This window comes from Lepidochelys olivacea (assembly GCF_965140295.1).
Source record: "Lepidochelys olivacea isolate rLepOli2 genome assembly, chromosome: 3".
NCBI classification, from domain to species: Eukaryota; Metazoa; Chordata; order Testudines; family Cheloniidae; genus Lepidochelys; species Lepidochelys olivacea.
Window position 1 is genome coordinate 173,573,192 of NC_140413.1, and position 21,836 is coordinate 173,595,027.

The 21,836-nt window shown below is 38.8% G+C and overlaps 1 protein-coding gene across 1 annotated transcript in view; it reads right to left on the reverse strand.

Annotated features, from left to right (window-relative positions):
- The window catches only part of THADA (THADA armadillo repeat containing), a 288,720-nt gene that overhangs the window by 164,363 nt on the left and 102,521 nt on the right, over window positions 1–21,836 (reverse strand). Inside the window, exons 27-28 of the mRNA XM_084623532.1 lie at window positions 16,835–16,924; window positions 10,223–10,354 (exon numbers count right to left, since the gene is read on the reverse strand). Of these exons, the coding sequence (XP_084479658.1) occupies window positions 10,223–10,354; window positions 16,835–16,924 (222 nt within the window). The remainder of the gene's footprint in view (window positions 1–10,222; window positions 10,355–16,834; window positions 16,925–21,836) is intronic.

Genomic DNA, 21,836 nt, shown 5'->3' on the forward strand with positions numbered 1-21,836 from the left:
TAATATGCTAGGGTCACAAAATAATTTTTGCTGTGATCAATGTATTATGCAACTATAGATTTCGCAAAGAATTCTTTTCTCTCTTGTCTTCTCAGAGACTCAATTTTTACTTAATTTATGAATAAAAACATATCTTCATAAATGATCATAGCTGTGAAATCATCCTAGAGTAAACAGCAATATTAATTGTACTTTAAAGGGCTCCATATAGAATTTTATATCACCCAAGAACTAATGTATCCAAAGGGAGACAAATCAAGTCTCAAATTTTTAATCTTCAGTTGCTCATTGCTGGGATTCATATGCATTATAATTGGTCTGAGCGCATTTGTACTTTAATCTGAAATAAGTTGATTGAAAATGCAGTATTTACTTTCCATTTTTGTCAATTTTTTTTCTTGACAAAGAATAAAGAAAAGCAGGGACTCAATGACTCAACAGTAGTAACAATTTACATACTTTACAACAATACATCAATTTGGTCAAATAAAAAAGGGGCCCAACATCAAAGCCAAAGGTAGAAACAGATTAGGTGGAATATAAATGTTTTTCCGCAGTTCTTAGGCACGAATATATCCTTGAATTTATGTTAAAAGATTTTTAAAGGACTGGGTTTGGGTTTTTTAATAGTTGCATAAGTTTCTAGTCTCTGTATCTGTAATAAATAGTTTACTCTTCCAATACAGCACAGCTTGGAAAAGCACAGATGAATAAGATAAAAAACATTAGGCAATACTCTTCTCATAAGCACTTAAAATCAGTTATACTGTAGTATACATTAGTAGCACAGAAAGCATGTAGGCGAACTACACAGGCTTTTTCTATTTGTGAAATAGGTCAACAAGTTATACTAAAAGCCCGAGTCTCTCCCACCTGCACCCCTCACACTTAAGGGACCCTAGGAAGAAAGTAAATAAGTTTCATATTCCATAGAAGTATTTTCTCTTCAAATTCAGATTTATTACATCATCTGCTGGGATTCTCTATTTCAGTTCAATCTTTTTTTTTTGCTTTTGCTGTCAAGAAATCCCCAGCAATGTCTCAATGACAACCATAACTTCAAGTAGATTTATTTAGCAAGTTGTTGAAGTCACATGGGGTTAACTGTAGATTCCTTTTCTTAGTATTTGGCTGATACCCTGCCAGAGAAACAAAAATTCTGCCAACTTGAGTTTGTGTAAAAGGAAACATGGAGAAAATAAAAGAACACTTGTTATTCAAAACTGCATTTTAATTTTGATAACCTGTAAAAACAAACTACTATTATGTTTCACAAATGCAGAATCATGGGAAGAACTATACAACACTTATTACTGTAACGATTAGTTAGCAAAACCCACAACAAAACACAATTTTCTGCAGTAATGTCTGTAATCTTTTATTTATTTTTAAAATAACTATATAGGTTAAACAATAACTTAAATCTCATTCCTCTGAAAAGAGTTAACGTGCTTGAACTGATTGCAGCTGAGGACATGCCAAGATTAATTTTCTTACTTTAACGTACCATTAGAACCATGGCAAAGTAGGTCAGCAGCCAGAGGTGTTAGATTCTTCCAAAACTTTTCCCCATTCCATATATGTGGCCCACCCTCTACAATAGTTCAAGAGTGCCTACCGAACAGCTCCACTGATACAGATTTTTCTCAGAAGCTCAGATTTTTTTTTTGCTTTTTATAATAATGAAACTTTTAAAATATCACTATTGATTTTAGTCTTGTGATTAATTAATTATTTTGTTACAATATGTGCTAACTACTTATGCTAAACAATCTGTTCCACCTTGTATTTAGCTGTGCCACCCTGAGTACTTTTCCCACACCTGAAGAAGAGATCTCTGTAGCTCCAGTTGTCAAACAGAAATTGATCCACTAAAAGATATTAGCCTCACCCACCTTGTCTCTCTTTTATTTTGTTATAATCATTCGCATGGCATGCTTTTATTCCCTTCTATTTTTCTGCCCTTTCCTGTGTATACTGTTGTGAAGGAAGATTATGTGACTAAATGTTTCTGGTCCAGCAAAGCACTTACTCAAATGTTAACTTTAAGCACAGGAGTAGACTACTAATTTCACTGGACTACTCCTGTGCTTAAAGTTAAGCTTGTCCTTGAGTGCTTTGCTGGACTGTGACTTAATTGTGTAAACTAAATACAGCAAGTTACAACATCTAAGAGGAAAACCTATATTAAAGATTAAAGCAAATATTTCCAGAAGATTTTAATTTATCCTATCATTTCCAATAAGCCTTTCTCCTATTGCACTGACATTTAGTATATATTTCTCTTAGAAGTCAGAAAATCATGCCCACTTTAGATGAGCAGTGCAAGCATCTCTCCCATATACAAATCAACAGAAAGTAAACATTTCACTGTCTGCTCAACCACAGCCGCTATGCAAATCAATTTAAAAGCACAGTTCAGTTTTTATGTTTGTTGTATGGAGAGTTGTTCAAATTTCTTCTATAAGTCTATTTCTAAAAGAAATAAGCCTGGATGTCAGTGATAACATTAATAAAGGAAAAGCTGCTCGTGACAAATATGAGAAATATATACTAACAGTTAGTGCAGTAGAAGAAAGGCTTGGTGAGGGCAAAGAATAAATTGAAATCTTCTGGAAATATATTCACCCTCATTACCAACTCTTTGCAAACAGGACTGCTCAGAGAAAGATGATACCCAGAAATGGGCATGCCAATGGCTGCCACTAGCTTCCAAAAATTGTGTTTTCAGATGCATTTGAGAGTTATGTGTAGATCTGATCACTTGTTCAAACACTGGCTACTATACTCAAAAGATAACACTTAAGAGTAGCATATTTTTACTAGCTTTGTTTTGATAGTCTTAGTGTATTTGTCACTTTGTTCCATCTCAAATGAACTCCTCATCCTTGGCCCATCAAAGGAAATATTTATACTATTGTCTAAGAAGGTTTTGCACCAAACAAAAATACATACAAACGTGCTCTCACAATAAGGATTTAGCATAGAAAAACATAATACAAATGTAAAAAATCCACATTTTACAACTGGATATACATGATTTTTATATTATGTATCTACATCTATATATTTTCTCTGTACTTACATCAGGTTATAGGTTTTGGAAGCCCAAACTGCACTCAAGATGATAGTTGCTGTTGTTGTAAAATAACAAATGGGCCCTGCAAGCTTCCTTAGCAAGAACTGAATATTTCTAATATTTTGCAATATTCTGATTCCAAATAAAAAAATAATTCCAGCCAACTACAACTTAAACCAATCATGTGGACCAGATAATATAAGAAAAACAAAAATGGAAGATGTATACATTTTAACACAGAGACTCAGGGACAGACTTTAAATTAACAATAGTAACTCACAACAGTTGTATTAATGTAAGACTGGCTTTAACAAGTGTATTTCCCTTCATATCATGCTGAACATTTATCCCAACAGAAATTTCTGTTGGTTGTTGATAAAATCCCTATCTCATAGCATTGGCAATTGCAATCAGGCAGGTTTTTGGCATCAAGTTTCCTGTTGGTACCACAACATGATAAAAAACAGCAAAAAGAAAAAGGCTGTAAGGTAGGGACAGCCACATGGTTACACAGCTCTGTAGCAATCTACATTGGCCACTTCTCAAAAGGGTACTAGGGTTTGGAGGTGAGAAAGTCAGTTAAATGCTGTACCAGTCAGATACAGGACAAAATAGTTAAGTCAACATAAGCAACTGCACATAAGAAAAAAATCAGAGAATCTACTTTTTTTAAAAAACAAACAAACAAACAAATAAAGGAATATTATTTGTTGTAATAAGCAATTACAATAGCTGAGACACCAAAAATGTTTTCAGAAATATTTTTCCTAAATACAGTTACTAACAAAGTTTTCAATAAAATTACAGAATCTCAAAAAACGTCCTGTAGATATCTCAGGACAGGACAAGATCTGCAGTAGTTTACTTTTGTCTTTGTGAGATTATGTAGCTTCTCCCTTTTAATGGTAGCTATTGAGTTCAAAAGCAAACTGTGAGTACTTAGCATATCTGAAAATCAGGGCACTTCTATTTCGGTACCTAAAGACAAATTTAGGAGTCTAACTTTAGGCACCTAAATTTGAAAATGTTGACTGTACTTTATAGCCTTACAAACACTTTTCATTTTGAGTTTGTTGCTCTGTTACTCATTCTGGGCCCAGACCTGGTCCCTATGGAGTGAATGAGAGTTTTGCCACTAACTTCAACAGGAGCAGTATCAGGCACTTATTGACAAACAATTTACCATAAGTTACTGATGCTATTGCATGTGAGTGATAATGCTACCTCAGCAATACAAGCTGGCTATGGAAGTTAAGTTTCTCTAAATACAAAAAAAAAAAATGAACCACTTGTTAATGAAGATTCATAATAATTTCCTTTTAAAAATAATAAAGAGTGTTTATGAAAATAACAAAAATTAGTATTGAGCGAGACCTGATGGTTCTTTTAGATAAATACATTATGGATACTCAAAACTTCTGAAAACTGGGCCAGGGTCCCTCCTCCAACAAGCTTAAAATTCAAGTGTCCAATCCTGCAAACCCTTACTCACCAAGCTTAGATGTAACAAAATAAGTGGTTTACAACAACGGTTTACAGGGATGGTAACACAATGGTTACAATGAGATTATCTGCTTTGTCAGGGCATCTTGGAGGCTCCATGGTTTTTAAAAGTAATTTAATTTGTTGTTCAGAAGTGATAGCTGTTAATCATCGTGATGATATCTTTTCCCTTACATGTATGGAATTGGGGTGAACAGAGCAATGAAGACAGGAGAGAAGATACAGGGAATTTGGGAAGATGACTGGTGGGGCTGAGGATAGTTGAAGAAAAATGCCTGGAGAAGGATAGAGAAATACAGGTGATATAGTGAGACAAAGTAGATATTTTGGAAGGGCAACTGTGAGTTAGTGAAGTGAAAAACAACTAGTGAGACAAATCCGTTCACTGCAAGTCAGCACAATTAATACAGTTAGAACATCACTCAGTACAAGATAGCTGGTCCTAGGCGCTAAGATAATAATTACAGCATACGTATTTAATATACCTATAATATTTTTAAAACTGTGTTTGGGGAACAAATTGATTACATATATTTATGGTGAAGTTCTTCAACATCAGAAAAAATATTTTACTGATCAGAAAACCCATTAAGAGGAAATTCATTCTATATACAAACCATCAACAAGGCACAACCAAAGGTGATTCTATTTAAACTTCAAGTAAACATCAGTCAAGGTAAGCTTTGACTTGTCCTAGCCATAAACAATTACATTACAGTATTAACTATAATACATTACTATTCATGCTAGTATTTCTACAAGAACTAGAACAAATACGTATTTCAATACACAAGACAATATTTCAGTAATACCGTCATGTTGCTTAAAATAGTTTATCAAATATTGGCTCAGACACACACGACAGGCTAATTAATCTCTGAATAGCTTTTGATAGGACTCTTAGGAGTGAAACTCCTTTTAGACTGTTAACTGGAAAGAACCATATCTCTTGTATCAAGCTTGTAGTTCACTCCTAAATTATTAATGTTCAATATACCTACAAAATACTCTGTGCTAGTCTAATTTAGTTTCAAAACAGCTAGCTATTTCCTGCTTACAGTCATTATTTGGATAAGTACAGTTCAGAAAGTAGTTAACTTCTGGAATATTAAATTATGTAAGTATACTACAGCTGTAGCTCAAACCACATAGCATACATCTATATTACAGGGTTTTGCCTGAGTTTTTTAAAAACCTGAGTTAACTGAGGCCGCAAACCTGCAACAAATGTTTGTGGAGCATCCAAGCTAACAGCGTGCAAGCCTGATAGTTAATCTGTGTCAACTGGAAATTAGTTATCTCAAGTTGAAAAGAGCAACCTTTAGCAGACATACCCTTAATGTGAAATAGCCCATCTCTCACACACACTTCATAAAACGCAATTAATCAAGCTATAGTGGAAGGGCTCCACCCCCATCCTCCAGGCAGGCTGCAAACCTGCAAAGTAGGCTCTGTGCCGTCACTAATCCTGAAGACCCTGAGCACCCTCTTAGTAAAGGTTTAGATTCACATATGTACAGATCTTGGAGCTATTTTCCCAGGCCCACCTACAAGTACCTCTCTGTTTAGGTTCTTATGCCCTACCTAGCACTTTTCGGACTCAGCCTTCCTCCTCCCGCTCTGGCTTGCAGCTTCCCACCCTGGTTCCCAGTCCCTGTCTCCTTGCCCCACCAGTCCAATAACTGTCAGTCCCTGTTTTTCTCTCTCTCCTACGCCCCTCCACCGCCGCATGACTCCAGTCTCACTTGCATCTCCCTCCCACACACCCCGACTCTTTGTTGCAAACCACTACTTCTCCCCATCCCCAGAGCAGCATTCCTCTCCTCTGTACTTGAGTCAGGCACCCTGTTCCTCTACACTCTCTCCAAGCTTACTATACCTTATGTTCAAAATCAAAATGTAGTAGAGCAATACTTGGACAAAGGTAAAGCAGAAACAAGGACTAGCTGTTCTCTGAATTAAACCACACTTTCAAAAATAAAATGGCACATGTGATTTTCTTTTATGGGGTTTTCCAACCCTTCAAGCTGTTAGAATATGCACTTTGATAGAAAGATCCAATCACCAGATTTCACATGATGTAATAATGCCAACATTTTAAAAATATTAAATTCTTAGCAAGATTTCTGTATTATTAATTAAACTTTCTCCACAGAATGCATTTACTTTAATGATTTTTATTACTCATGACTCTGCTTTGAAACCTGCCCTTAAGAGTAGAGGGCTAGATTCTCACCACCACTCCAAAGTTAATGGAGGAACACTGATTTATACCCATCGAGAATTCAGCCAAGAATATTCGGCACTAAGCACTTCATGAATAACGTTCCATTGAGGAGGGCATGGATACAAGCATCATTCAAATTTGGATCACTTTAACAGCTAAGAATTTTTTTTTTGAAGTGTTTTCATTTTATAGTTAAAATGTCACCTCCAGATTACCTCCCTCGTTAATCAAAAACATTCTGTACATTCCATCATGCTAAAAAGTAATCAGTATGTTAGACATATCTAGCTCTAAAACAACTTCTTTCAAAAATCTTAAAAAGTGAGATGATAAGTTGTGAATCAATGTGTTCTCTTCCAAATAAAACATCTGGAGAGAAAAAAAAGTACTTTTAATAGAACTGTAGATAGGCAATCAAATGTCCTAGGTTAGCAGGGCGTGGAAAGTATATGTATTAAAGGGAGACCGAGATTTGTCCTTGCAGCATTTAATCCTATTCCTATTACGCAATTCACTTCAGCACGGTCAGAGCGACCTTAACTCTACTCCCACTAGATGGAAAATTCCACTTTAGCTAACTGAAACTGTTCAAAAGCCTAATTAGAAATCTTCCAAGTACAGTATTGCTAAGGGAGCTGCCTGTTTGCTTGCAAACACACCAAGTACTCAGTTCATTCTCTTAGATCAATAAATGAATGCCACTTTATTGTGTGTAGGGATAAAGGTCAGCTACGTTATACTGTTCATTCATTCCCTCTTTCTCTTGTTGCATATATAGTATCTATCCTCTATAAAATATGATGTGAGAGCTCTACAGGACTTGAAATCATATAAAACTATACGATGTGTAAAATATAGCAATTATATTTTATAATTATATTGGATTGCAAAGTAATTATATACACACACATTCATATATATAGATGACTATATCTACACTGGGAGATTCAAAGGATGACTAACGTATGCTGGTTTAGTATACTGTTGATAAACATCCTTTGATACTATACTTTCTCTTTGATCCTCACTTAGAATTACTTCACAACAATCTGCACTGGCACCTGCAATCTTAATAGGAATCAGAAATGTTCAGGAAAGAGGTACTTTTACTTTGGCTCATTTGCCCTTGTGCAAGGGGAAAATGTAAAGGAGAAATTAAAGTATCCTTCCCATGGGGATTCACCTCTGTAAATCACAGATAATGCACACAGAGGTTGAAAGGAACTAATTATCCACAGAAGTGTTTATGAACATTTTAAAAAAACAACAAATTATATAATGATACGCAATCAAGAATTTAAGGTTGAACACAAAGTGATTGTTAAAAAAGGCTGCAGTGTTTTCAGTATAGCTCCAGACGGCTGTAAAAAGTCAGCACTTTGCTAAGTATCAGACAGGAAATTTACCTCTCAAAGTCTGACGAAACTTGCTTTCTGAAAGATGCAACAAGTTTTCTCTAGCCTTAGACCAATTTGTTAAAAGTGTAACTAATTTATTGCCCATGTTCAACAGAAAGAAAATCTTAAAACCAAATATCTTTGCCCTCTTCACTACTGGTATTATGGACATCCTTGCAGTCAATAGGAGTTAAGGAAGGCAAGTCCCTGGTGATACAGATCTCTTAATGTCTTGAGTTTTCTCTTCAAATATATTTTATTTGTTCCATAACATCCCTGTGAAAAGTCATAATGCTGACAGGTCCAAAAAAATGTTCACAGCAGTTGTTAAGGAGGACAGCAATGCTGAAGCTTTATGTTGCTTACATGTGTTTCTTGCTAAGAGTAACCAATCAGAATGCAGACTGAACATGAAAAACAGAATAAGTAAGCTGAAAAAATAGCATAAATGAATGTTTGACAGGCTCTGTTTTCTACTCTAGACAACATATAAAACTCCAGTGAAGTAGCATATGGTATGAAGTAGGGTGACCAGATAGCAACTGTGAAAAGAAAAGGACGGGGGTGGGGGGATAATAGGCACCTATATAAGAAAAAGTCCTAAAAAACTGGACTGTCCCTTTAAAAACGGGACATCTGGTCACCCTAGTATGAAGGCAGAATATAGCTTAAATGACCTAACTAATAAATGCACCTCTAGATGGATCAAAAGATAAATGTTTGAGATTCAGGAATGGTAGAAATATTTTAGATAAACTTCTGTTATTTCAGTTCTTGTTTTTGGAAACAGTATATGGTAAATTGAATTTATTCCTACAAGCACTGAGCAACGCTGTGGGATACAAGACACTATGCTTTAATGTCATATCTGCTGAGAGACAAACAGGTAGAGCTACTATTGTTTTCCACTATAAATAGCAGCTTAAATAATGATCACAAGACTTGGGGGCAGAAACATGTTTAGCTTCTTTTACTGCTCGAATAGATTTAATAATGAACTTTGCAATCTTAAGGAGTAATATTTTGGACTGTAAAATCTATCTTACCACAGCTGGCAGAGCATTTAAGCCCTCCTCTGCACTTAAGAACTATTCCCATTTCTTTCCCAACCTCCAGTCCTGTTTTCTTTCACCATATTACCCAAGAGCAAAAAAATTATTTGAAAACCGTAATTCTCTCTCCACATGGAAGCAATTAATTTTTTTAGCATTACGTTTCCCACACCATGCACAGTGGATTAAATATACAACTCCCATCATTTTTTATGGGAAATGAACATCTAAATCCATTCCGCAAGAGTTGAAAACATTCTTCTTAAAGTTCAGCAGCATAAGATTTACCCTCCCGATCACAACATAGTCAATCAAGTTCATCCATCAATTCTAGCGTACAGTTTCTGGTAGTGACCATACCATACATCATGCTTCAGATGAAAGTTAAAAAACCCCACAATGCAGCTCACCAATTAATTGTCAATGCTGTACATGAGGGAAAAGTGTTTCTGATCCCTGCAGTGACTGGCATGAGATTTGTTTACCCTAATCTTTTTCTTAACCCAATGAAAATAAAATAGGTATTAATATGTAATCAACAACTTTGATCTAATATAGTATTAGAGTAACAAAGATCAGGTGTGTGAGAGAATAGCTTTTATTGGACCAACTTCTGTTGGTGAAAGACAAGCTTGTGAGCTACACAGAGCTCTTCTTCAGCTGTGTAGCTCACAAGCTTGTCTCTTTCACCAACAGAAGTTAGTCCAATAAAAGATATTGCCTCATACACCTTGTCTCTCTAATATCCTGGGACAAAACATGGCTATAACAACACTGCAAACTATTAAAGTAACAGTTTTTTTCATGAGTTATTTCAACTAACTGGTAACTCACACATTTACAAAGCATTTTGAATTATGCTGAAAAGTCTATAAAAAACCCATGATTCTTTTCACATGAAAAAAAATAATCAGAGAATGTTTTCTAGTAAGCATATAAAATTCTTTTGAAATATGTACCTCACCTCATAATAAAAGGAACAAAAGGTGCCATGCTGAGAGCTGAATAAGTGCCATCCATTGGAGAAGGATACAGCTTGCCCAGGATCAAAAGCAAAAGAAACAAACTTGGATGGAGCTTCAACTCACCAGTTTCACTAAATGAAAAATGAAAAGAGGTATCTGGTTAAAGACATTATCTTTAAACATGTCTGCTAACACCAATAATTGCCCCTGGTATATCAGTAAATGTTGCAAAGTAGAAATTTAAGTAAATTACACATCCTTCTACTATTCCTCTTAAAAACAAACAAAAACTTTCAATCTTTAAATATAGGGCCCTAGACATGATAGGAGTTATTTCATTTCAAATGCATGCATGAGACACCCAGATAACTCAGTGAATCAATCAAATCCCTTTCTATATATACCAACTCTAGGAAAATAAGATGAAGTCCAAGAAAGAAACAGAAGAGGTTGGCAAAAGAGCTGGTGCATTACATTACATACTTATTGTCTAACACAGGGGTGGCCAACCTGTGGCTCCGGAGCCGCATGCGGCTCTTCAGAAATTAATATGCAGCTCCTTGCATAGGTGCTGACTCCGGGGCTGGAGCGACAGGTGCCAACTTTCCACTGCTCAACCCCAGGCCCCGCCTCCACTCCACCCCTTACCCAAAGGCCTCCACCCCTTCCTGCCCCCTTCTCAAAGCCTGCTGCACACTTGCTCCACCCCCCTCATCCCAGAGCCTCCTGTAAACTGCGAAACAGCTGGCAGGAGGCATGGGGAGGGAGGAGGAGGTGCTGCTGATTGGCAGGGCTGCCGGCGGGCAGGAGGTGCTGGGGGTGGCAGGGGAGCTGATGGGGGCTGCCGACATATTACTGTGGCTCTTTGGCAATGTACACTGGTAAATTCTGGCTCCTTCTCAGGCTCTGGTTGGCCACCCCTGGTCTAACATGACTTAAGAAACTGAACAGGTAACAGTTCCCAATGAACTGGGAAATTGAGAAAGTTCGATCAATACAATATGAAAGCATGAGAACAAAATAAACCTATCTTCAGATAGGCAGGAAAACTAGCATGTGCTGTCATGCAGATTTTACTTTGGATGGATTAAGTTACCCATGCTGGTGTCTATATAGCCCAAGTTAAAAACTAAAGACAACTATAAAGCATATTTTGATATTAAATCTGACAGGCAAAACAACTAACATACCAAGCTATTACATGCAAAAGACCAGTTAGATTGTTTAGTGGAAAGGCTTTAAGGCAGGTGTAATCAGTTTTTATACCAATTTAATCATACTGATGTAGAAACTGATACAACTAAATTGGTGCAATCAACTAGTACAGATTCCGTTATAATGATGTAATGTGCTCGTATTGGCATAGTTTATTTCAATACATTTAAGGATTTACAAATTTAAAAACCAGATTTGTGGGCGTTGGAAGCATGGCAGATGGAGGAAGGTGTGTATCTAAGAGCAGAGGGGGAGGAAAGCAGGAGCTGAGGCAATAGGCTCCAGGGGGTGGAGAGCAAGACCAAGGCCACCAGAGTGGAACATATTCCCCTCCAGAACATGGAACTGAACCTAGGAGTACCGAGTCTCTACATTTTTCTGCTGTCAGCAAATAGCTGTTAAACCCACTGGCAAAGTATGTGTCAGACTTACTTCTAGTGGCTGGTCTTCATAAATGATAACAGCCTACAAATACTACAAGTTACTCTGTTAGTTCAAATGGTCGAGGTCTGTGGTACAGATCTAAAGGTCCAAATCTAGCTCATGATCCAAGCTGAGGTCAATATTGTTCCACATAACAGAAATTCTGTTTCTTCAGGTTTTTTTAATTAGAAAATTATATGCAAAAACACATTAAAAAGCATTATTAAATGTTCCAAATTCAAATAATTAAAAGTTAGGAAATGCCAGAACTAAAGTTGTACATGCAAACTTAATTTGTCTGCATATGCACTAGGATTAGGCTTGGAAAAATTCAAGTGTTTTGTTTTGTTTTTTTTAAAGCATTTTGTTCCTCTTTTTATCTATTTAAATTTTCAGTTGTGTGTCATGACAATAGACATTGAGATTCAAAAAGTTAAACCTTTCTCCTCACTAAAACACATATCATCAACATCGTTTGTCAAAATATACAAACTAAATATCCTCAAATCAAAATCTAGGAAGTTCTCAAGCAGAACTGTTCTGACTGTACATTTTGATCACTATCAATGGAAATTTTTTTCATCACTTTGTGTGTTTACGGTGAAACTGACGTTTACCGACATTTACCAGTAAAAATAATCCTTCTAAGCCTAATATTACAGTCTTTAATTACATGATCACATTCTATTTTTTCCTGAGGACCAATGCCTCTCTCTGCACAGGCTGGAACCTGCTCTAGGGGATGAATGAGGGTCATGTAATGAAGAGCACTGTTGTCTGTCAGAACCCTGCCCCATCTGTTGAAGAGGCTGGAAGGTGTGTAGTGAACAAGACAAGGTATGTTCTCATAATCAAGACAGCTAAATGCTGCCCTGGATAACTGGATTCTATCCCTATGTGTGCCAGAGTTCCCAAGTGATGTTGGGCAAACCACCTAAACCAAAATATTCACAGTTGGACACAAACTGTGTTTTCCTCATTTTTGGGTGCCCAACATGAGACACCCGTAGCCACATCTACAGAATTGCTGAACTCATGGCTGCAACTGAAGTTCACTGGAGCTGTGCTTTGATAGGAAGACTTACTCACCGGGTGCAGTAATGATGGTTCTTTTAGATGCACCCTATTGGTGCTTCACTGTAAGTGTGCGTGCTCCCCTGTGCTGCTGATCAGAGAATTTCAATAGCAGTTCGTTCCACCCATGGACACGCAGCTCCCCACCTGCTATCAGGCTAGCCAGCGTGCGTGGCATTTCTTCCTCAGCTCCTTCTCTGGCACCTCCCTGTTGGTTAGCTAGCCTGTACATCATGACTAAGGCCAAGATTTTGTCAGGGATATTTTTAAATAAAAATCATGGACAGGTCACAGGCAATAATGAAAAATTCACAGAAGCCTGTGACCTGTCCCTGACTTTTACCAAAAATATTCATGACCAAATAAGGAGCCTGGGCAGCTGCAGCTGGGGGCTCCCACCACCCATGGGGGCTCAAAGCTCCAGGGTCCCCTTCCATTGGCAGCTCCGAGCTGCACCGGCCGGGAGCTCTGGGGGTCCCCCCGCCGCCCACAGTGGATGAGAACTGTGGGGGTCCACGTGCCACTCACAGCGGTGGCGGTCCCCCATGCAGCCCGCGGTGGCTGAAAGCTGCGGGGAGTCCGCCTGCTGTTCCTGCCTCCTGGGGCCACAGGGGTACCCCACAGCTCCCGGCCTCCACAGGCAGCAGGGGACCCTGTAGCTCCCAGCAGGCGCTGGCTGAAGTAACAGAGGTCCAAATCGCAGCCTTAGTCATGACCTTTCTTTGCGTGTCCTTGATCAGCGGGAGGAAGTGAGCTCATGCATTTCTGACCACTCTGCGCTCAAACAGGTTGATGTGAAGGCACAGCGCTGCTAGAGATCATTTGTCCTGTATTGTGCCACCATTGAGATGCACTCCCCAGCCTATGAGTGATGCATTGGTGGTCAGGAGATGGGATGAGGAAGACTAAGCAAACGGGATTCCTGTACAGACGTTTACTGGGTCCTTCCACCAGTCTAAGGATTGCTTGACCCTGGTGAGCGTCGATAGAAGCTTGCCTGTGTTGTCTCTGTTCATCCTGTAAACTGAACCAAATCATGCTTGGAGGCATCTCATGTGTAGTAGCCTGAGCAATTACTGATGTGCCCGCGGCCATGTGCCCCAGAAGCTGAAGGCAATATCTGGCCAAGATTTGGGGGCTGGATTGTACTGTCTCTATCAACAAGGAGAGACTGGGAAATCTATGATGTGGAAGGAGTGCCCTTGCCTGAATGGAGTTGAGGTAGGCTCCTATGAATTCTAGCCTTTGAACCGGTGTTAAGGTCAATTTTTGTTCTTTGATCTGTAGGCCCATATTCAGAAACAGGTCCCACGTGGTCTGAGTGACTCATTGGGCCTCTGTGCAGGACCATGCACTGAGAAGGCAATCATCCAGGTAGGGATAAAACATTATGCTCTGAGAACGTAAGTGGGCAGCTACTACTGAGAGAACCTTGGCCAAACACCCCCAGGGCCGATGAGAGGCCCAAAGGGAGTAATTTGTACTGGTCTTGGCCCAGCATAACTTTGAGTGCACACCTGTGACTGACTATGATAGAAATGTGGAAGTATGAGTCTTGAAGGTTGAGGGCCGAGAACCAATCTCCTTCTTCCAATGCTGGGATGATAACTGATAGGGTGACCATCTTGAATTTCTACGCTTTGACATATCTGTTGAGTGCTCTGAGATCCAGTATGGGTCTACAACCTTCCTTTTTCTTTTATATCTGGAAGTAATGAGAGTAGAATCCTTTGCCTCTGAGATGTACGAGCACATTTTCTATAGCTCCTACACTGAGGAGATGGTTTGCCTCTTGACATAGCAGACTCTTGTGAGAAGGGTCCCTGAAGAGGGATGGGGATGGGTGTTTGGGAGGGGGAAGAAAGGAGAAATGGATGGCATATCCGTTCTGGATGATTTCCAACACCCACTTGTCAGAGGTTATAGGTTCCCAGGTGCTGCATAATGGGGTAAGACCGTCTCCGAAAGGAGGAATGGAGTTTCCCAGCACAAGGTGGCAAAGAGAGTGTTCTACAGGCGTCTCAACCAACCAATCAAAACTACCACTTCAAGGTTGAAGGCTGAGACAAAGTCGGTTGTGGTTCCAATTGCTTTTGCTTGGGGAACCTTGATTTCTTTCTCTGTGGCCCTTAAGATCTCTGTGACAAGTACTGAAGCATGTACTGCGATGACAGGGAATTAAACAGCGGCTGAGGGCTGTAATTTCTCTTGTAGGCTGGCATGTATATCCCTAGGGAATGAAGGGTTGCCCAAGAATCCTTTAACATGTGGTGAGACCCATCTGTCGTTTTGGAAAACAGCTTCGTTCCCTCAGTCCTTTTGCCAGGTTCATAGGTGGACGTGTAAGTGCAGCCAGCCAATCCTAGTAAAGAGGGCATCTACAGGCATGCATGGGATATAAATACCATCCCTCATTCTTGCAGTCAGGAATAACGCAATGACCTTCTCCTGAACTGGCCCCATCTGCTTCTAGCCCTGCCTGATTATCCCTCTAAACTTTTCCCCTTCTAACACACGATTCTTTTACAACAGTGCCCCTTGAACAACCACCGAGGGAGAGAAAGGGACCAAGTCTTACTAACAATACATCTAAAGAACAGTACCTCTAACTCAATTCCCCTCATCCAGGGTGGATAAAAATCAATGATTTAAAAAAAAAAATTGGATTTTTTTTAGATAAATTGTTTCCTCAAAAAGCATTTTCATCAAAAAAAAAATCTGATCTAAAGATAGTTTTAATTAAGATACACTATAGCTCAAAGATATCTCATCATGAAATAGGGATTATAAATTCTAATTCTATAGTATGAGACAATATATTCATGTAATGTTTAAGAAAAGTTTTGTAAATGAGTTCCAATAGTTCATGGATTAGGGACCCAATCTTATGGGGTTCCACAGGCTTCTGTATAGATTATTTAGGTTAATCTTTCTATCTATCCAATGGGACGCAGTGCTCAGTCCAGAAGATACCATCAGAGATGCTTAGTTTTGCAGTTCTCAAACTGGGGATTTTTGTGTCTCAAGAGATAACATGCTTGTTAACAACAAAAATGTTTTTAAATAAATAAATAGTATACAGAGGTGAGAAATAACAGACCTCAACCCTATTGTCCCTCTGCAAATTTGTGTACACAGAGTCAATCCCTTACCTCTCTCTAAAAGTGCAAAGTTTCAAAATGTTCGATTAATAGAAGATTGTTGGGGGCAAAATAGATCTGGAAAAGGAGAAGAAGTCTGAAGATAAATGTGAGAAGGGAGGGACAGGCAGTAGAAACAAAAGTGAAACTGTTTGAGCAGCACATTCCAGAAGTCTTGAGGTCTTTCTGAGTGTAGCCTTCATTGATCTGAGATCTACCATACCATTCTCTCACTAGAACTGAAAACCTATAATGGCAGCAGGCTGTAAAAGAGACCTAGTTCGTGAATATTTTAATGAAGTTCCTCTACCTGTGGTTAAGACAGGCATGAGCGCAAAATGCAAACAGTGCAACAAAGAAATGCAAGGCCTGGTTGCCCGAATGAAACATCATGAGAAGTGTTCCTTCTCAGGAAGAAGCTGCTTGAAGATGATAAAAGGAACACATCTGAACATGCAGAATCTTCAGGTTGGTAAACGTTTTTATTTCAAAAAGAAAAGGAGTACTTGTGGCACCTTAGAGACTAACCAATTTATTTGAGCATAAGCTTTCGTGAGCTACAGCTCACTTCATCGGATGCACACTGTGGAAAGTATAGAAGATCTTTTTATACACACAAAGCATGAAAAAATGGGTGTTTACCACTACAAAAGGTTTTCTCTCCCCCCACCCCATTCTCCTACTGGTAATAGCTTATCTAAAGTGATCACCCTTAAACTGCACTATATTCAGTAGAATTCCACATGCTTATCTTCTTACCTGTCCATAGTCCTGGCTGCAACTTCCAGTTGTTGGAGAAGGAAAGGATAAAGGGCTGGAAACCGAGAGAAAAACTCCCTCCCTGTCATTCTGCAAAAGGGGCAAAAAAGAATGATAGTTAGTGTTCTATAACAACCTGTTCTTCTCAAAATGTTTAATTAGCCAACAAGCGTTCATTTTTTTATTAATACCTGAGTGTAACCCAAAGTAGTAGCTCACAACATGGTTATAAGACATGGTCGTAAAATGCCCAAGCCCACTTCAACCCTGTCTAAAATACAGTTTCTACCATATGCTATTACTAAGGCTAAGATTTTGTCACAGATATTTTAGATAGGTCACGGGCAACAATGAAAAATTCACGGAAGTCCATGACCTGTCCCTGACTTTTACTAAAAATATCCTTGACAAAATGAGGAAACTGGGCAGCTGCAGGGAAGCTGGGAGCTTCAGGAGCACCCACCACCTGTGGGGGCTCAAACCTCCAGGGTCCCCCTCTGCTGGCAGTTCCGAGCTGCAGGGGTCCCCCCCGCTGTCCACGGTGGCCAGGAGCTCCAGGAGTCCCCCCTGCCGCCCGCAGAGACAGGGTTACCCCTGCAGCTTGCAGTGGACATGAGCAGTGGGGGTCCCCCCTGCCACGCAGGGCAGCTGGGAGTGGCAGGGGTCTCTGCTGCCATCCGCGGTGGCCGAGAGCTGCAGGGGGTCAACCTGCCACTGCTGGCTCCCTTCACCTGGGGTTGTGGGGGTACCCCACAGCTCCCTGCCTCCACAGGCAGAGGGGGACCCAGCTGCTCCCTGAGGGAGCTGACTCAAGTCATAGAGATCTTTGGAAGTCACTGAATCCGTGACTTCCGTGACCTTAGTGACTAAATCGCAGCCTTAGCTATTACCAATAAAACTGAAAGCTGCACCATTGGACACTGGTGGTAAATTCCAGGTCCCATTTTTGCCAGTGTAGATGCACCCTTATAAGCCTGCATAACAACGGGATTCAAAACAGATTTCCAGCACACAACAAATTAAATAAAATACAGTTTATACCAATGATCAGCAAAGCTCACCCACTGACCAGATTTAATAAAGCAGCAAAGTTCAAGTTATGGCAGTAAATAAAATCAAACTAAACATAAGCTTTGACACAGCTTTTTAAACCATGTTATAAACACAGACACTGTCTACCCTGGCCAGGAAACTGTGTTAGCACCTCTGTAGCAAAAACTGTATTTCAAATCTCATAGTAGGAAAGAGCCTAATTAGAATATACATTAGACAGGTAAAAGGAGTTCTGAATTCTTTTAAACAATTAACCAGCAGAATTGTAAAGCATGTTTACCACATGATCTACTGAAAAAAAAAGTCAACACACATTAGCAAAGCTTCACTGTAAAGATTCATGCTAGCATCTACAAAATCACAGGGAGGAATTGCAAAAACGAATGTTAGTGAAAATAAGCAAAAAAACACCATACAAGAGTAAAATCACCACATGGCAAACATCAGCAAAGCTTCATCCAGTGCCCAGCTAACAAAACATGCCTTAGTCACAGGCCACAGAGTAAACACAGTAAAAATGATCACTAGATGGAAACAAACTTTCAAACGCAAAGGTTCAGGAAAATTTCAGTAGGCACATAAAAACTATACCAAAATCCTGAACTATTTATAACTATAGGCATATGCAGGGGATTTGCCACAGAATTTTGCTCCAAAGATTTCATTTTTTAAAAATTGAGCTTCTAGCCTTTATGGTTGTGAAGAAAATCTTCTACATGTGAACCAAGTGTAAACTGAAAGAATGATAATTCAAATGTCAACATTAACTATTTTGCTAATTATTTTAGCAGAAACATACAACTAATTGCTTATCCTACAATCCCAAACTGCTTCCCAGTTGCCAAAAGCGCCAAATGTCCCGTTACCAAGCTGCCAAAACTTCCAATTTCAATAGCACGGTTACATATTTTCTAGACAAACTGTGCAAGACAGTGGCATTTTAAAACACAGGGGCCGTGCAAAACACATAATATTTAACATAAAATTAAACACGCAAGGGACATATTACATCATTCTTTTTCCTTTCTTAAATCAATAAAATTTAATCCACTATGAAGATACCATGTAGAATCTCCAAACTACTACAAAAACAACAAGGAGTCCGATGGCACCTTAAACACTAACAGGTTTATTTGGGCATAAGCTTTCATGGGTAAAAAACCCACTTCTTCAGATGCATGGAGTGGGTAAAAAACCCACTTCTTTTGATGCATGGAGTGAAAGTTTGCATCTGAAGAAGTGGGATTTTTACCCACGAAAGTTTATGCCCAAATAAATCTGTTAGTCTTTAAGGTGCCACCGGACTCCCTGTTCTTTTTGTGGATACAGATTAACACGGTTACCCCCGATACCAAACTACTACAGTGATATGCCCAGAATCTAGCTGCTCTAACTGCAGTATTTGGGTCAAATTTGCTGTGGCATATATAGTCCTTGGGCATAGGTTTAAAAGGTGATTTGGAGTAACTAATGAACTAATACCCTCTTCTTATGGATTCATAACAAGCACGCAATCCCTAAAACCAAAGAAATGTTAATACCTATAAACACAAACTAAAAAAAAAAAGGAACAGTAGGAAAAAACAGTCTGGGATTAAAGAATAGATAAATTGGATTAAACTCCAGTCAGCCCACATAAATTAAAATCTATAGAGAAACCCCCCCGCCGCCCCATTTTAATAGCATTTAAACCAGAGGTTCTCAAACTTTTATATTGGTGAGCCTCTGAGTGAGACCCCCCTTATAAATTAAAAATACTTTTAAAATATATTTAGCACTATTATAAATGCTGGAAGCGAAGCGGGGTTGGGTGTGGAGGCTGACAGCTCGCGACCCCCCATGTAATAACCATGCGACCCCGTGAGGTGTCATGACACCCAGTTTAGGAACCCCTGATCTAACCTATCACACTGTAGATGTACATCAGTACAAATTCAGGGACTTTGAATTCCTTGCAGAGGAGATAAACATATTATAGAATCCATTTGAGAATATTTATAGCAAGTTTGACATTTTGAAACAAAAATGTCAACAAGAGAGGTCTTAACATCAAATCTACTCTTATTTTCCTCCCTTTGCCCCCTCAAATAAAAATCTCTCTCTGAAAACTGACTTCTTGGAAACAGAAGATGATTCTGAAGTATTATTTCAGCCATGCATTACATTATCTGGAATGATCAGAAACTGGAGGTATGGCTAGAAAACCAAGCAAATACAAACTGAAACCACTGTAACCAGTTCCTGGAGGCTTGTTTACATTATAGTGGTACTGTAAGAGTTTTTACAACGTGTTGCATTTTCATTATAATATACCAAAATTCAGGCACCAAGGAATAATAGACAGAATTCCCAAGCAGATGTTACCAGGATGGCCATGCTTCTAGTGTGTGAAAAATTCTATTTATTCTCAAAAATAAAAAATAATTTTTCTCTGAGAAAAAGTGGAATTTTTTACTAAGAGAGGGTAGTATGGTTACTGTTATCAAGGGTTAACCCCTGAAACATCTAATGGGAAACACCTTCAAATGCAGTATCTACATTCTATTAAAACTATTAAATGTCTTCTCTAGATTTCTGACGACTGCATAAAAAGAATGATGTAAATGTTCTTGAACTAGGATGAAATACTAAACTGACAGCAATTTATAAGAGTTCTTAACTCTGTGCCTTCTTCATATCCAGAAGGATTTATAACCCTATAAAAATATAGTTTGCAAATGTGTCTGCAGAGGACAGAAGTCTTGAAAATACTTAAGTGAAACAGATAATTTTTTATGAATAAGGGGCATAAATATTCAAAGTTTTGCTGGGTTTTTTTGTTTGTTCTTGTTTTTAAGAACACTTGTAATTCTTTTTTTTAAAAAAAAAAAAAGTAGGAGCCCTGGGGCTCTAAACATGTAGCATCACCCAATAGTGACTGGCATTATCACGGTAACTGCATCTGTTTTAGGTACCCGCAAGAAGTGTCTTGATTTTACCTGCAGCTCTCATTGACCTCAAGGGGCATTTTGGGTGCTGAGCACCTTCAAAAGAAAAAATTTACAAGCAGCTAGTTAAGTCAAGAGTTTGTTCATGTCACTATAGGCCCATTTTAACATACAAAATAATTCACTGACCAAATATGAACTCAAAATTAAGCACTAAGAGTGAAAGTTCCTAGAACATTAAACTTAAAGTGCTCAGTATACAGTGTATGTAAATTTTATGCAGTTTCTTGATATTCAGAGGATAAAAAAAAAATCAAAAGATAATTGCCACTGAATTGGGCAAGTCACATAACCTGTCTCTCAGTTTGCTGCCCGGATCTTGTATGAGGGGAGGAAAGGAATCTACTCAAAACCTACTTCCTACTTGTCAGGTATTTGCAGAAAACATGTCTAAAAACAGTGAGAGGAAGTATATTTTCACTACAGCTGGAGTTGTAATTTCTACCTCTGGTAGATATACCCGAGCTAATTTGGACTTAGAAACGTAGCTGCAGCAGCAGGAGGAGCTAGCTGCCTGAGCATGTGCCTAGCGTTTCAGACAGCATTGAACTCTGGTGACTAAATCCTCCTGCTGCTCATGTCAAGGCAACACTTCTCTTTTTAGCAAAGTAGCTTGAGAGATAGGTAGCCATATCTGCTCTAAGTGGAAATTACACCTCCAGCTCCAATGTAGACACACCCTAAGAGGACTAGTTGCTAAGCAACAACTTTGGCTGCCTCCCGCTCCAGTGCATAGAGGAAACAACACAGTACACCACACTAGTGGAGATGTTGTGAACAAAAGGGAATTGTACAAAGATGAGGCTGTGCAAGTAGAAGAGAGAGTTACTTACCATAACTGCAGGTTTCAGAGTAACAGCCGTGTTAGTCTGTATTCGCAAAAAGAAAAGGAGGACTTGTGGCACCTTAGAGACTAACCAATTTATTTGAGCATGAGCTTTCGTGAGCTACAGCTCACTTGA